The sequence below is a fragment of the Notolabrus celidotus genome, chromosome 13 (assembly GCF_009762535.1).
Source record: "Notolabrus celidotus isolate fNotCel1 chromosome 13, fNotCel1.pri, whole genome shotgun sequence".
In the NCBI taxonomy this organism is placed as follows: Eukaryota; Metazoa; Chordata; class Actinopteri; order Labriformes; family Labridae; genus Notolabrus; species Notolabrus celidotus.
In genome coordinates, this window is record NC_048284.1 from 1,218,211 (window position 1) to 1,231,778 (window position 13,568).

General features: G+C 43.2%; 1 protein-coding gene across 1 annotated transcript; it reads right to left on the bottom strand.

Annotated features, from left to right (window-relative positions):
* Positions 1-2,956: 2,956 nt before the first annotated feature.
* LOC117824555 (NLR family CARD domain-containing protein 3-like) lies at positions 2,957-12,559 on the bottom strand. Its single transcript, XM_034700088.1, has 11 exons — positions 12,483-12,559; positions 12,221-12,337; positions 10,650-10,769; positions 10,391-10,448; positions 10,269-10,301; positions 9,541-9,748; positions 6,471-8,274; positions 6,211-6,384; positions 5,953-6,111; positions 3,612-3,658; positions 2,957-3,492 (listed from the first exon to the last, which is right to left on the bottom strand). The coding sequence occupies exons 1-11, from the start codon at positions 12,557-12,559 to the stop codon at positions 2,957-2,959; spliced, it is 3,333 nt and encodes a 1,110-aa protein (XP_034555979.1).
* Positions 12,560-13,568: the final 1,009 nt, after the last annotated feature.

The window sequence follows — 13,568 nt, forward strand, 5'->3', positions numbered from 1 at the left end:
GTTACCTTCAGGGTGGGGGGAGGGTCTCCTGTAGCTTGTAACTTCACGCAGGCCTCTCCAAACTTCTGAGGGGTCGTTGGCAGAGAAGCTCTGTTTTAACTTCTCAGTGTAGCTCCTCTTAGCTACCTTGATCCCTCTCGTCAGTTTGTTTCTGGCCTGCTTGAACAGGTCCCGGTCCCCACTCCTGTAGGCCTCTTCTTTGGCCTGACGCAGCTTCCTCAGTTGAGGTGTGAACCAGGGCTTATTGTTGTTGTATGTGCAGAAGGTCCTGGTCTGCACACACATGTCCTCACAGAAGTTGATGTATGAAGTCACAGTGTCAGTGAGTTCATTGAGGTTTCCTGATGCAGCTTCAAAAACACTCCAATCAGTGCAATCAAAGCAGGCTTGTAACTCCTGCTTTGACTCCTCCGTCCACTTCTTCACAGTCCTAACTACAGGCTTAGCTGTTTTTAACTTCTGCCTGTAGGTCGGGATGAGATGAATCAGACAGTGATCAGATAGTCCTAAAGCTGCACGGGGGACAGAGCGATATGAGTCCTTTATTACTGTGTAGCAGTGGTCCAGAGTGTTAGACTCCCTGGTGGGACACTTAATATGCTGTCTGTATTTAGGTAGTTCGTGGGTTAAATTTGCTCTGTTAAAATCCCCGAGAATGATGAGCAGAGAGTCAGGATGTTTTTTCTCCACGTCTGTAATCTGGTCAGCCAGGTGCTGTAACGCCTCCGTTACGCAGGCCTGAGGTGGGATGTAGACGCCGACCAGAATAAAGGAGGAGAACTCCCGCGGCGAATAGAAGGGTTTGCAGTTTATGAAAAGAGTCTCCAGATTTGGACTGCATGACTTCTTCAACACTGTGGTATCTGTACACCAACCTTCGTTTATGTAGAAACAGATTCCGCCTCCTCTCGCCTTCCCAGAGAGTTCCTTTACGCGGTCCGCTCTGTGGAGCTGAAAGTCCGGTAAGTGCAGCGAGCTGTCTGGGATGTGTTCACTGAGCCAGGTTTCAGTGAAACACAGGGCGGCGGATCTGCAAAAGTCCGTGTTTCTTGAGTTGAGGAGCAGCAGTTCATCCATCTTGTTTGCCAGGGAGCGGACATTCGCCAGGTGAATGGACGGGAGCGCACTGCGTAACCCCCGCTGTCTCAGTCTGACGAGCACGCCTGCTCGCTTGCCCCGGCGCCGGCGTCTCCGGCAAAGACCATAGAGAGCTGCGGCTCCACCAGCAAGAATCTCTGTGTAACTTAAAGGTTCAATGAAAACCGGTGTAAAAAGTTCGGCAGAGGACTGTCCAATGTTAACAAGTTCTTCTCTGGTAAAAGAAACCAGAGAAGCGGAGCATAAAGATACAAGAAAAGAGAAAAACGCAACAAGTACGAGAGAGCGCAGTACCAGGGCGACCGTCCGTGGCGCCATCTTGGATGACCATTAGTTTATATTTTTGTTCAGTGTATATGACTGGGGATATTTGTGAAATACACATCTCCAAAAATGTAGGCTTACCCCTGTTTGTGACTATTGAACATTAATAAGTAGCGCAAACCTACCACCTCTATCAAATTACACTACAGTAGCTATTTTCAAAAAAAGCACTAAAACTAGACAGAACTCTGGCCGTATGATATGAACATTATAACTCAGCGAACATTTCCTGCCGCGTCCTAAGCTCACTCTGACTTTACCCTGAAATCATTTTAGGGAGCTGATAGGACATTTTCTGGGTAAAGTCAGAATTAAAAACTTTGGCTGTTTTTGTTTACACATGCAGCTCAGCCGGGTAATTTCAGAAAGTTAAGTTTGTGCATGTGTAAAAACTGTTTTAAAGAAATATTGTTCTTAAAATCTTCTTGTGAATAATCCAGACTCTTATATTTACTCTAAGGGGATGCAGGGCATTTTTTAGGTGTACTTTTTATGTGGTGTACCTATTACATGCATTTCTACCCCACTGCTGCCATTACAAAGCATCAGTACGGATTAGCTCATAGAATATTGCTCTAAAGTGGGCATTGAGTATGTTGTTGCTTATCAATTTTAATTGTGATTTTAGTTTTTCTGCTTGTGCAGAAATGTATAGGAACATTGTGTTTCTGTAAGTTGCACCAAATGTTGTGAATTCTATAATTATTGCACATCCCTTGTCATTGCAAATACTTTGGACCCAATGGGCCTAGAGGTCAGGGCCTCATGCAGTCACTTAAAGCTAACACTGTTTTTCATTGCACTAGCAAAACTCATGGAATCCAACACTGGAGACAGGTAGAAACTGATGAAGCGAATTTATTGGATACTGGCATACAGATAGAGCAACACTGAGTCGATCCTCCAGAGGAAAAACTAAATCACAAGCTCAGGGCTTCGGCTTTTATTCGTTAAGTACCTCTTGCAGGGCAAAATCTTAGGCCCCTTTTTTAAAATCAAACTTAGTTCATATTTAAAAACAATTCTGTACAATTTCCCAGAACCTAATGATTAGTAAAACACATTTTTTAAATCACAATGTGCTGAATCTTGTAAATAATGATAAAGTTACAAGTAATGACTTTATGTGCACATAATTAGTTGCAGCATATGATTACACACATTCATGTTACATGTGGCTTTAAACTTACATTGTTGATGTTTTCAAGATTTAAGACATTCTTGTTTATTGAATACAGGATATTGAGAACATTGTTTATTACTCGGGTTTGTGGTTTTTGACACTCCTAATGAATGTAGTTTAGATGAATATAGTCTTCAAGATTTCTTTCAACGGGGTGCTGATTTAGCTCCATGAGGTTGCAGTCCATATCACACTGCTCTTTGGATCGATTAACGGTCCTTGCATGATTTGATGCATGTCATTCCTCCTTTGTCTCTGTCTTATTAAGTGTGTGTTAGTACAGGGTGTAAACTGTTAGCTGCAGCTGTCTCTGTTTGTAGTGTTTGTGTAGAGAGAAGGAGACCCTCCCTGCTACAGAGAACACAGAGACACTGAGGAACCATATGACCGCAATCTAAACCCAGGATAGAGAGGTTCAGTGAATGTGGAGTAGAAGGTGTAGAGGTGGATCAGCGTGTCAGAGGAGACTCTGTAGAAGGACAGAGTGCCAGCAGGATAGTCCACATACGCTGCTATTCTGTCAGGGACAGAGACTGAGGAGAGAGGGAGGTCTGTTCTTCTGTTATTGTGACACACAGAGTAACCTCTATCAGTGCAGATCAGACTCCAGGACTGATCATTAGATCCAAACACACAGTCAGGACTGTCTCCTTTCCTGCTGATTCCTCTGTAACTCACTGATATATAAACCTCTCCTTTACACTCAACCTCCCAGTAACAGCGACCAGTCAGGCCATCTCTACACAGCAGCTGAGGACAGTATTCAAATCTTTTTGGATGATCAGGATAGAATTGATCCCCTTTCTCGCATGTCACCTCCTTCTTGTTTTTAGACAGTTTGAGGTGTCTGTGTGCTGTGTTTGAGTCCAGAGTGAGTTCACAGGAATCTGATGGAGGGAAAGAAACACAGCAGCAGTTTATCATCAGACACACCTGAAGGCTTTATTCTTTGTTAGCTGACAGTCTGCTGTTTGGTCCTCATGAGTCAAACTGATTCCACACTTACACTTCTTCAGTCCAGGTTTTAACCACTGCTCTCCATCATGGTCCACCCTGGAGGAAGAAACACAGTCAGAGTGATGTTCAGTCCAACATGAGTCCTACCTGCTGTTCAACACTGTTTTTTCCATTAGTGCAAAGGATAATTTGATCCTTTGTCTATTGACAAAAATCTTTATTTTTACTGATTAGGCAAGGGAAGTTTATTTATAAAGCACAATTCATACAAAGATAATTTAATCCCTCAATCAACCAATCAGTCTATTTGTATTGCCCCAATTTACAACAAACGTTCTCCTCAGACTCTTTCCAAACAGAGCCGGTCTAGACCGTACTCTATGTTCTATTATTAACAAAGATCCAACATCAAGACAGGATCAGATCCAGTCCCATCTTACAGACAGGACTCAGTCTGATCTCATCTTAAAGCCTTAAAATAAAAGGGGCTCTGGTTAAAGTTATGTTAGGAAGACTTTGTTCTATATGCTGATTTATTATAACTATGTTGTATTCACTCCTTCACACATGCTGAAACACATCTTTCGTGATCATCAGCTGTTCTCATCAGTCGGTAATATCTATCCAAGAACACTTTAATAAACCATCATTCTTTGCCTATCATACTGCTGCTTTCTTTTTTAAATATGGCTTTCTCAAAGCTTGACCCCTAAAGGCAACTGAACTTGGTAGAAATTCAGTTGCCTTTTTCGAATCAAGCTTTGAATTACCCTGACCTGGATGACTGAGAACCTTCACAGACATGGGTTTCTCTTTCTCCAGTTCACACAAGCCATTTTTATGCACACCCCTCCACCTCCCCATCTCTGCCCAGTCCCACAGTTTCATCATCTTATCAGCTTCAGATGACATCATCAGATATATTTCCATTACCATCCAGTTTTTCAGGTTCATCATCTCAATAGCCTCAGATGTCAGTTTCAGTCAACACCACCACTACCAGTGTCTGGACTGCACTGGGGGATAGATTCAGCTGACGCTACACCCTTCATTCACCCTATCTCCCATGAGAGTTCAAGTCCCAAGAAGTGCCTCCTAAACACTGAATCCTTCTGAGGGCCCATTGCGCCAAGCCGATTGGCAGGCACTCGCATGTGGCTTGGGTTTCACATCACGTCAAGGAATGATATTACCAAGAGATTCTGTCTGCTTCTTCCTCAGCTCTAATTTTCCTGGATGGCATCAAGTGTTTGCCCAAACAGTCCCTCAGCAGAAACAGACATGTCCATATAAACAGCTCGATCTCTATCCAGAACTTAGGACAGAGTTAGCCACAGATGTCTCTATGCCACCATCGTCATCCCTCTGCCAAGAGAGAGAGAGAGTTGCAAAGCGGACACACAAAGAATGTTGTCAGTGGCAACCCTGACCTTATTTAGAAGAGGCACTAGTGGGATGTCATGGGCAGCCAGAGACCCAAGCTTTGCCGGACACATCGCTTGATAAGTCTTTAAAATAAAAAATCTGTGCTTGGTGAATCTACTCCAGCTGTGAGGCAGAGAATCTGCAGTGCTTAGATGTCAGGGACTGCTCCATAGTTGGAGGGTTGGCCAAACCAACCTTTTAAGCTCCATCTACATCCAGATACTGTTCATAGACAGGAACTGTGAGGGCAGCCACACTGGCCAGATAAGGCAGTGGCATCTAACACCAACAGAGGCAGTAAAGCTAATTCCGAGCCAGCAGTAGCCAACTGAGGAGATGGAGCCAACTAGGTGTAACTAGCTAACCCGACTTGGTAGAGTTGTTCTTAGCAAGGTGAAGACAGAAAGAACCAAGGAAGGCTTCCAACTCCTGCCCTCCAAAATATTGGGAACCACTGCCTACTCTGAGACGAGAAGCAGTGGGACAAGTTTCAGCAGTTTTTGGAATAAGACAAAAAGTTGAATGGGAGTATTTAGATTAGAAACCAAGCATACAATGTGAGTAGCAACATATTTTTAGATAGAGTGAAGATTTTTTTAAAATAATTTGATATTTATTTTATGAGGCAATACTGTGATAAATATATTTTTTAAAAATGATAATGTTATGACAATGTAACATACTACTAGGTCTACTTTCTTTATGTTAACACAACATTAGTGGGTGAATAGTCACATCTGACTTTTTTTAAGCAGCCATTAAACAGTTGGATGATGCTGCAGTCAGCACAGAGGCTAGTGTATTAAATAATTACATGTTTCAAAACTAAACATGAAATATCTGAGAACAATTTACATGGACCTCAACACATGTAGCAATGAAACTGTTCTGGAAGAATTTAAGTAAAACAAGATCCCTTTTTTCTCTTGCACCTGCTGTTTTGGGCTCTCGTTGTCTGTTCATACCTCAGTGTATCCAGACTCCAGAGTGCAGACAGCATCTGCACCCCTGAGTTTCCTGGATGATTGTAGCTCAGGTCCAGTTCTATCAGAGTGGAGGGGTTGGAGTGCTTAGCTGAGGCCAGAGAAGCACACCCTTCCCCTTTGATAAGACAGCCTGACAGCCTACAATTAAAAAAAAAAAACATGGAATGAGCAAAGGTGTACCAATATTTACCATTTCCATTCCTGTATCATTTAAGACGGTCTAGCAGCAAACCTGACCTGAGGGTTTCCAGTTTGCAGTGTGGACTGTTCAGTCCAGCAGACAATAGTATCACTCCTGAATCCTGCAGGTCGTTGTTACTCAGGTCCAGCTCTCTCAGACTGGAGGACTGGGAGTTGAGGACTGAGGACAGAGCTTCACAGCTTCTCTCTGAGAGGTTACAGCCACTCAGCCTGAAAAGGAATAAATGAGCACATACACATTTTGATTTGTTATGAACAAAATATTAGAAAACCCAACATCTCTTGTATCCACCTACAGAGCTTTGTTGGAGGCTTTGATCACTGGCAGCAGCCTCAGAAGAGCCTCCTCTGAAGCAGAGTACTGCTTCAGGTCAAACAGGTCAAGATCTTTCTCTGAGGACAGTAAGATGAAGACCAGAGCTGACCACTGAGCAGGAGACAGTTCAGCTGTGGAGAGACTTCCTGATCTCAGGGACTGTTGGATCTCCTCCACGAGAGAACGGTCATTCAGTTCATTCAGACAGTGGAACAGGTTGATGCTTCTGTCTGCAGTCAGATCCTCACTGATCTTCTTCTTGATGTACTGGACTGTTTTCTGGTTGGTCTCTGAGCTACTTCCTGTCTGTGTCAGCAGACCTCTCAGGAGAGTCTGATTGGTCTGCAGTGAAAGACCCAGGAGGAAGCGGAGGAACAAGTCCAGGTGTCCATTTGGACTCTGTAAAGCCTTGTCTGTGGCACTCTTGTGGAGATGTTGAAGCTGAGGTTTCTCTTTTGAGATTCTAGAGATCAGGGATGTTGTTTGTTCTTCTTCCATCAGGTTGAGTCCAGACTTGGTGAAGGTCAGATGGACATGAAGAGCAGCCAGAAACTCCTGAACACTCAGGTGGATGAAGCAGAACACCGTGTCCTGGTACAGTCCTCTCTCCTCTCTAAAGATCTGTGTGAACACTCCTGAGTACACTGAGGCTTCCTTGATATTGATGCCACACTCTGTCAAGTCGGACTCATAGAAGATCAGGTTTCCTTTCTGCAACTGCTCAAAAGCCAGTTTCCCCAGAGACTGGATCATCTCCCTGCTCTCTGGACTCCAGTGTGGATCAGTCTCAGCTCCTCCATCGTACTTGATGCTCATCCGTTTGGACTGGACCACCAGGAAATGGATGTACATCTCAGTCAGGGTCTTGGGGAGCCCTCCTCCCTCTCTGGTCTTCAGCACATCCTCCAGAACTGTAGCAGTGATCCAGCAGAAGACCGGGATGTGGCACATGATGTGGAGGCTTCGGGATGTCTTGATGTGGAAGATGATTCTGCTGGCCTGCTCCTGGTCTCTGAATCTCTTCCTGAAGTACTCATCCTTCTGAGGGTCAGTGAACCCTCTGACCTCTGTCACCATGTCAACACACTCAGGAGGGATCTGATTGGCTGCTGCAGGTCGTGTGGTGATCCAGAGGCGAGCAGAGGGGAGCAGGTTCCCCTTGATGAGGTTTGTCAGCAGCACATCCACTGAGGTGGACTTTCTAACATCGGTCAGGATCTGATTGTTGTGGAAGTCCAGAGGAAGTCGACACTCATCCAGACCGTCAAAGATGAACAGAACCTGGAACTCTTCAAACCTGCAGAGTCCTGCTTCTCTGGTTTGAGTAAAGAAGTGATGAACAAGTTTCACCAAGCTGAACTTTTCCTCTCTCAGCACATTCAGCTCTCTGAAAGTGAAGGGGAATATGAACTGGATGTCCTGGTGGTCTTTGTCTTCAGCCCAGTCCAGAGTGAACTTCTGTGTTAAGACTGTTTTCCCGATGCCAGCCACTCCCTTTGTCATCACTGTTCTGATTGGTTCAGCTCTTCCAGGTGAGCCTTTAAAGATGTCTTCTTGTCTGATGGTTGCTTCTGGTCTGTCAGGTGTCCTGGATGCTGCTTCAATCTGTCTGACCTCATGTTCATCATTGACCTCTCCGGTCCCGCCCTCTGTGATGTAGAGCTCTGTGTAGATCTGGTTCAGAAGGGTTGGGTTTCCTGCTTTAGCGATCCCCTCAAACACACACTGGAACTTCTCTCTCAGAGTAGACTTCAGTTTTTGTTGGCACTCTGGATCAACAGTTCCTGAGTGAACAAACGAGACATGCCAGTCAAGTCAAATCAGAGTTTATTAATATGAAAAAAAAATGTAACTTCCAGAGGTGGAACAAGCTCCTCTCTGCCTGTTGTTTGGACATGGTTTCTGTTATCCAGACTGTATCTGGGGGTGCAAGACATGCCTAGGAAGGGGAGCCTCCCCCAGCAGGTAAAGGTGGCGCTCTAGGAGGTAATAAGGAATGATGGGTAGGATTCACCTTGCCTAGAACGCCTGTGGTGGCTTAACTACTGCGAAGGAGGCCTGAATTGTTGCAACGGTTGAACTGGAGGGTAGCCCTTGTCCTCACAAGAACATCACCCCACTTTCCCTGTCTCCTAGCTTTCTTCCTATGAAGAATGCCATAAGCTGGGGGACACAGGTATGCCAGTATGGTTGATGAAAACAGAGGAGGGCTTAAAGATTGCCTTCCAAACTAGTGCTCAAACGACATGTCTTGGGCATCTCTGATGTTTAAAAGCCCCTGACGATCATACACAAGTAGAGCAGAGGCATTTTACCAGCAATCACATTAAAAACTAAACTATGAATAATCTGGGTAGGCCTGAAAGACGGCTTGCTGTCCACGCTGCTGGTTCTGTATTGCTTCAATTAATGCTATCAATTAGTTGCAGCTACAGTCAGTCTGACAAATTTTAACTCAAAGATAAACTTGAAGAAGAAACCAGTTATCTAAGCTAGAATCATGTCCTAAAGATATAAAGGCCTGGATGACCATACATTTCTTACCGCTTAACTCTACTGTCTTTGAGGGCATCAGTCTGGCATCCAGCACCTCTGCTAGGAATCTAGGAGTCCTATTTGATCAAGATTTATCCTTCAACTCCCTTACTCAGCAAATTTCAAGGCCAGCCTTTTTTTTTACTTGCACAATATTTCTAAAATGAGACACATCCTGTCTCAGAGCGATGCAGAAAAACTAGTCCATGCATTTGTTACCTCCAGGTTAGATTACTGTAATACCCTTTAATCAGGCTGCCCTGATAAGTCTCTAAAGAACCTTCAGCTGGTCCAGAATGCTGCAGCTCGAGTACTCACTAGAACTAGGAAGAGAGAGCACACCTCTCCCATGTTAGCTTCTCTACACTGGCTCCCCATTAAATCTAGACTAGAATTTAAAATCCTTCTTCTGACCTACAAAGCTCTTAATGATCAGACACCTTTGTATCTTAAAGAGCTCATAGTGCCCTATCACCCCTCTAGAACACGCTCTCAACATTTTCAAATCCTCTTACTGCTCTGCAGACAGTCAGCCAGCTCCTCCTGCTTCATTCTCCTCAGGAAGTGCTGAGTGATCTTCAGAAATGCCACTCTGCTCCTTCTCTGCTCTTCATCCTCATCCTCCCTCAAACTCTTTAAGTATTCTGGGTAATCTGCCCTCAGAGCTCTCTGGATCTTCTTCAGCTCCTTTTTCACAAAACTGATGATTTTCTCCTGGAGCATCTGGAACAGAACAAAATAGAACATCAGATAATCCGTGACAGACAGAGAGCCTGCTGGTCTGCAGAGTGCAGCATGAAGACTGGATCACAATGGTGGTTCAGTATTTAGTCTGTAGATGGTCCTGTCCTCTAGGAATAGAGCTAATATTAAAGAAGCTTCATATCAGAGACATATCCTGGTGTTGTTTCCGGCTGAATAAGTCTGCAGTGCCTTTAGACCTGATGTGTTTATCAGAATGAAGCTGAAAGCAGCAGCTGTCATTAAAATGGAGCAAAGTGTTTCTGTTGTTTAATCCTCAAATTAGACTCTGGGTTTGTGTGAGACTACCATCCACCATGACCTCTGACCCTGTGCAGGTCAGAAATGTAAGACTTCATTCAATCAGTCAAACTCTGAGTGTGATCATGATCCAGGCAGAGACTATGTTTGTAAATCAATCAGGAAACAATTCAGAATCATCTACATCTAAAGAGTGTGTGCTCTGATTCTCAGGAGGAGCTGTGTTTGTACATTTACTCACCATAAATATGGAGTCCAGCTGTGTTTGATGCTGCTGGGCAGACTGACCATTGGGAGCCTCTGATCTCTGAACTCTGTGGAACAAATATAAGATCATGTAGTGTATATGATATAAGGGCACACAGTGTTGATGTGATAGATTCTATGTAGTGGATCCTGGTAGAAACACTGCTGGATCCTCCTGAAAACACAGGACGCACATGAAGGTACTACATGCTGAGTACAGTTTTTTCTGGGTCAAATACTGTTTACTGCTGTGGGATCCTGATGGAAACACAAACACTGAAAATGTTCACCTTTACAGAAAAAACACTAAGCACAATAATAATGAATTTTAAATGTTCAATGCAAAACACTAGTATGTTCAGTTTTAGAGTCTTACCTTTTATTAGTAGAAATCTTTCCATCTTTGGAATGGTAGGGTTTACCCATGGACCGGTCACTCTTGATGTTCACATGTAGGGCTTCAGGAGTACTAGAGTCTGGTCTCTTATGTTTGACACTAACAGAAGCACAAACACTAATGAATAAAGATGAGCACTGACTCTTACAGGTCTCAAATGTATCGAAAGTTTGTCATATGTTTTGTTTCTGATAAAACAATGTGATGAATAGTTACTTTTGATGAGCAGACTGATGTTCGTCTTTGAACGTGAATAGCTTATCCTTGGATTGGTCACTTTTTAGGGACATAAAGCTGGACACAGTAGAATCTGGTCTCTTGTGTTTGACACTAACAGAATCAAGAAATAGATGAATAAAGATAAGCAATTAATCTTACAGGTTTGAAATGTATCTAATGTTTTGATTATGATAAAAACAATGTGATGAATGATGAGCAGACCGATGTTCATCTTTGAACGTGAATAGCTTATCCTTGGATTGGTCACTTTTTAGGGACACAAAGCTGGACACAGTAGAATCTGGTCTCTTGTGTTTGACACTAAAAGAATCAAGAAATAGATGAATAAAGATAAGCAATTAATCATACAGGTTTGAAATGTATTGAAAGTTTGTCATGTTTTGATTCTGATAAAAAACAATGTGATAAATAGTTACCTTTGTTGAGCAGACTGATGTTCATCTTTGAACGTAAATAGCTTATCCTTTGATTGGTCACTTTTGAAGGACACAAAGCTGGACACGGTAGAATCTGGTCTCTTATGTTTGACCCTAACAGAATCACAAACATTGATGAATAATGATGAGCAGTGAATCGTACAGTTTTGAAATGTATCTTGTGTTTTGATTCTGATAAAAACAATGAAAAGTTACTTTTGATGAGCAGACTGGTGTTCGTCTTTGAACGTAAATAGCTTATCCTTGGATTGGTCACTTTTTAGGGACACAAAGCTGGACACAGTAGAATCTGGTCTCTTGTGTTTGACACTAACAGAAGCACAAACACTAATGAACAAACATGAACACTGACTCTTACAGGTTTCAAATGTATGTTGTGTTTTGATTCTGATAAAACAATGTGATGAATAGTTACCTTTGTTGAGCAGACTGATGTTCATTTTTGAATGTGAATAGCTTATCCTTGGATTGGTCACTCTTGAGGGACACAAAACTGGACACAGCTGAGTCTGGTCTCTTGTGTTTGACCCTAACAGAATCAAGAAATAGATGAATAAAGATAAGCATGAATCTTACAGGTTCAAGTAGTGCTGAAATGATTTAAAGCATATTAAATAAAGGGGCGCCATTGGCCTAGTGGTCTAACCGCGCCCCATTTACAGAAGCTATAGTCCTCGTCGCAGAGGTCGCAGGCTCGATTCCAGCCTCGACCATTTACTGCATGTCCACCCCACTCTCTACACCCCACATTTCTTTCTTCAGCTGTCCTATCAAAACAGCAAAAATGCCCAAAAATATAACTTAAAAAAACCCCAAAAGCATATTAAATGTTTTGATTCTGATAAAAACAGCGTGATAGTGTGATGATCAAACCTTCGTTCATCTTTGATCTTTACCAGTCCGCCCTTGGATGGATCGCACTTTAAGGACACGCAGCTGGTTGCAGGTGTCTTGTCAGGTTTAGCTGAGTCTGTTCTCTGATCTTTAATACTGAGGGAATCACAAAAAAATACAGAACACTTCAAATCACTGGGAAAATGTGACACACAGAGAGCTTTGAGTGTGAATAATGATGGTGGAGTGATGTGAGCTTTAACACAGAGAATAGACATAGAGTTAGAGATCTTCATCTCACCTCTGAGCTTCATGTTTCCCACACAGAGCGGTTTTAGAGAGAGGGGCTCCCTCCTCTCTGTCCTCACACTGATTCATAGTAGAACCTCCACCTTCACGCAAACACAACATGTTCCTCATTACAACAAGATGTACATCACAGACACCAGTACTCTCTGCCACGGTGTCATTTAGGATTCTACCACCAGATGGCGCCACATTAATTGTATTTCTTTTTACATACATGTACTTATTGTTTACTTCAGAGCTCATCTGGATCTATTTATAGTTCAATTCAGTTCGAACTGGGGGAAATTGGAATACTCTCAGTAGGATGCTGGCAGAACTTGGCAGAATTTTTTTCTCAAATAATCTTATAAGCTTTACTGAAGAGACTGTTAGATGTGAGACATCATATTTAGATCAGGGCAGCTCAAACACAAGATATGACAGACAATTCACATTTTGGGGCATAATTGAGCTGTTCGTAAAGCATGATAACCTCCTGTTGGTTTCTGTGTGTATGCGCTCATGTGTGTTGGTGGTGGGGGGGCTTTCATGAGTCGCCTTGTCCTGGGCACAGGCAAACCTGTCAGCTGGCTTGTACCCTGTTAATGTTTCAGCACAAAAAGTATTTAGAATACAGGGTGGTTGTTTTGGTACCACATGATGAAAGCTGCAGGTCAGATGGATCCACGTTTTTTTTAAATAATATAGAAAAACAGTTCAGCTATCTCACCCCCTTCCCCCAAACCCCCTCAACACTTATTTTAACTCTCCCTGTCCCATTAAAGTTACTAACCATAGACCTTTCCCTGAGCGTCCTCCTCCTGCTGTGGATGTTCCAGACTCCAGCTGATACAGACATGCTGGACTCCAGTGGCAACAGCTTCTAATACTAGTCTCATCACTATCACCGCTCCCTCTCTCTCTTCATCTCCCTCTATCCCTCTTTCCAGACCCAACTCGGTCTCAGCAGATGTGTGTCTAACATGAGTCTGGTCCTGCTGGAGGTTTCTGCCTGTTAAAGGAAGTTTGTCCTCTCCACTGTAACTAGCTAAATACTGCGAGGTGCAATGCTCATGGTGGATTAAGGTGGGGTCAGACT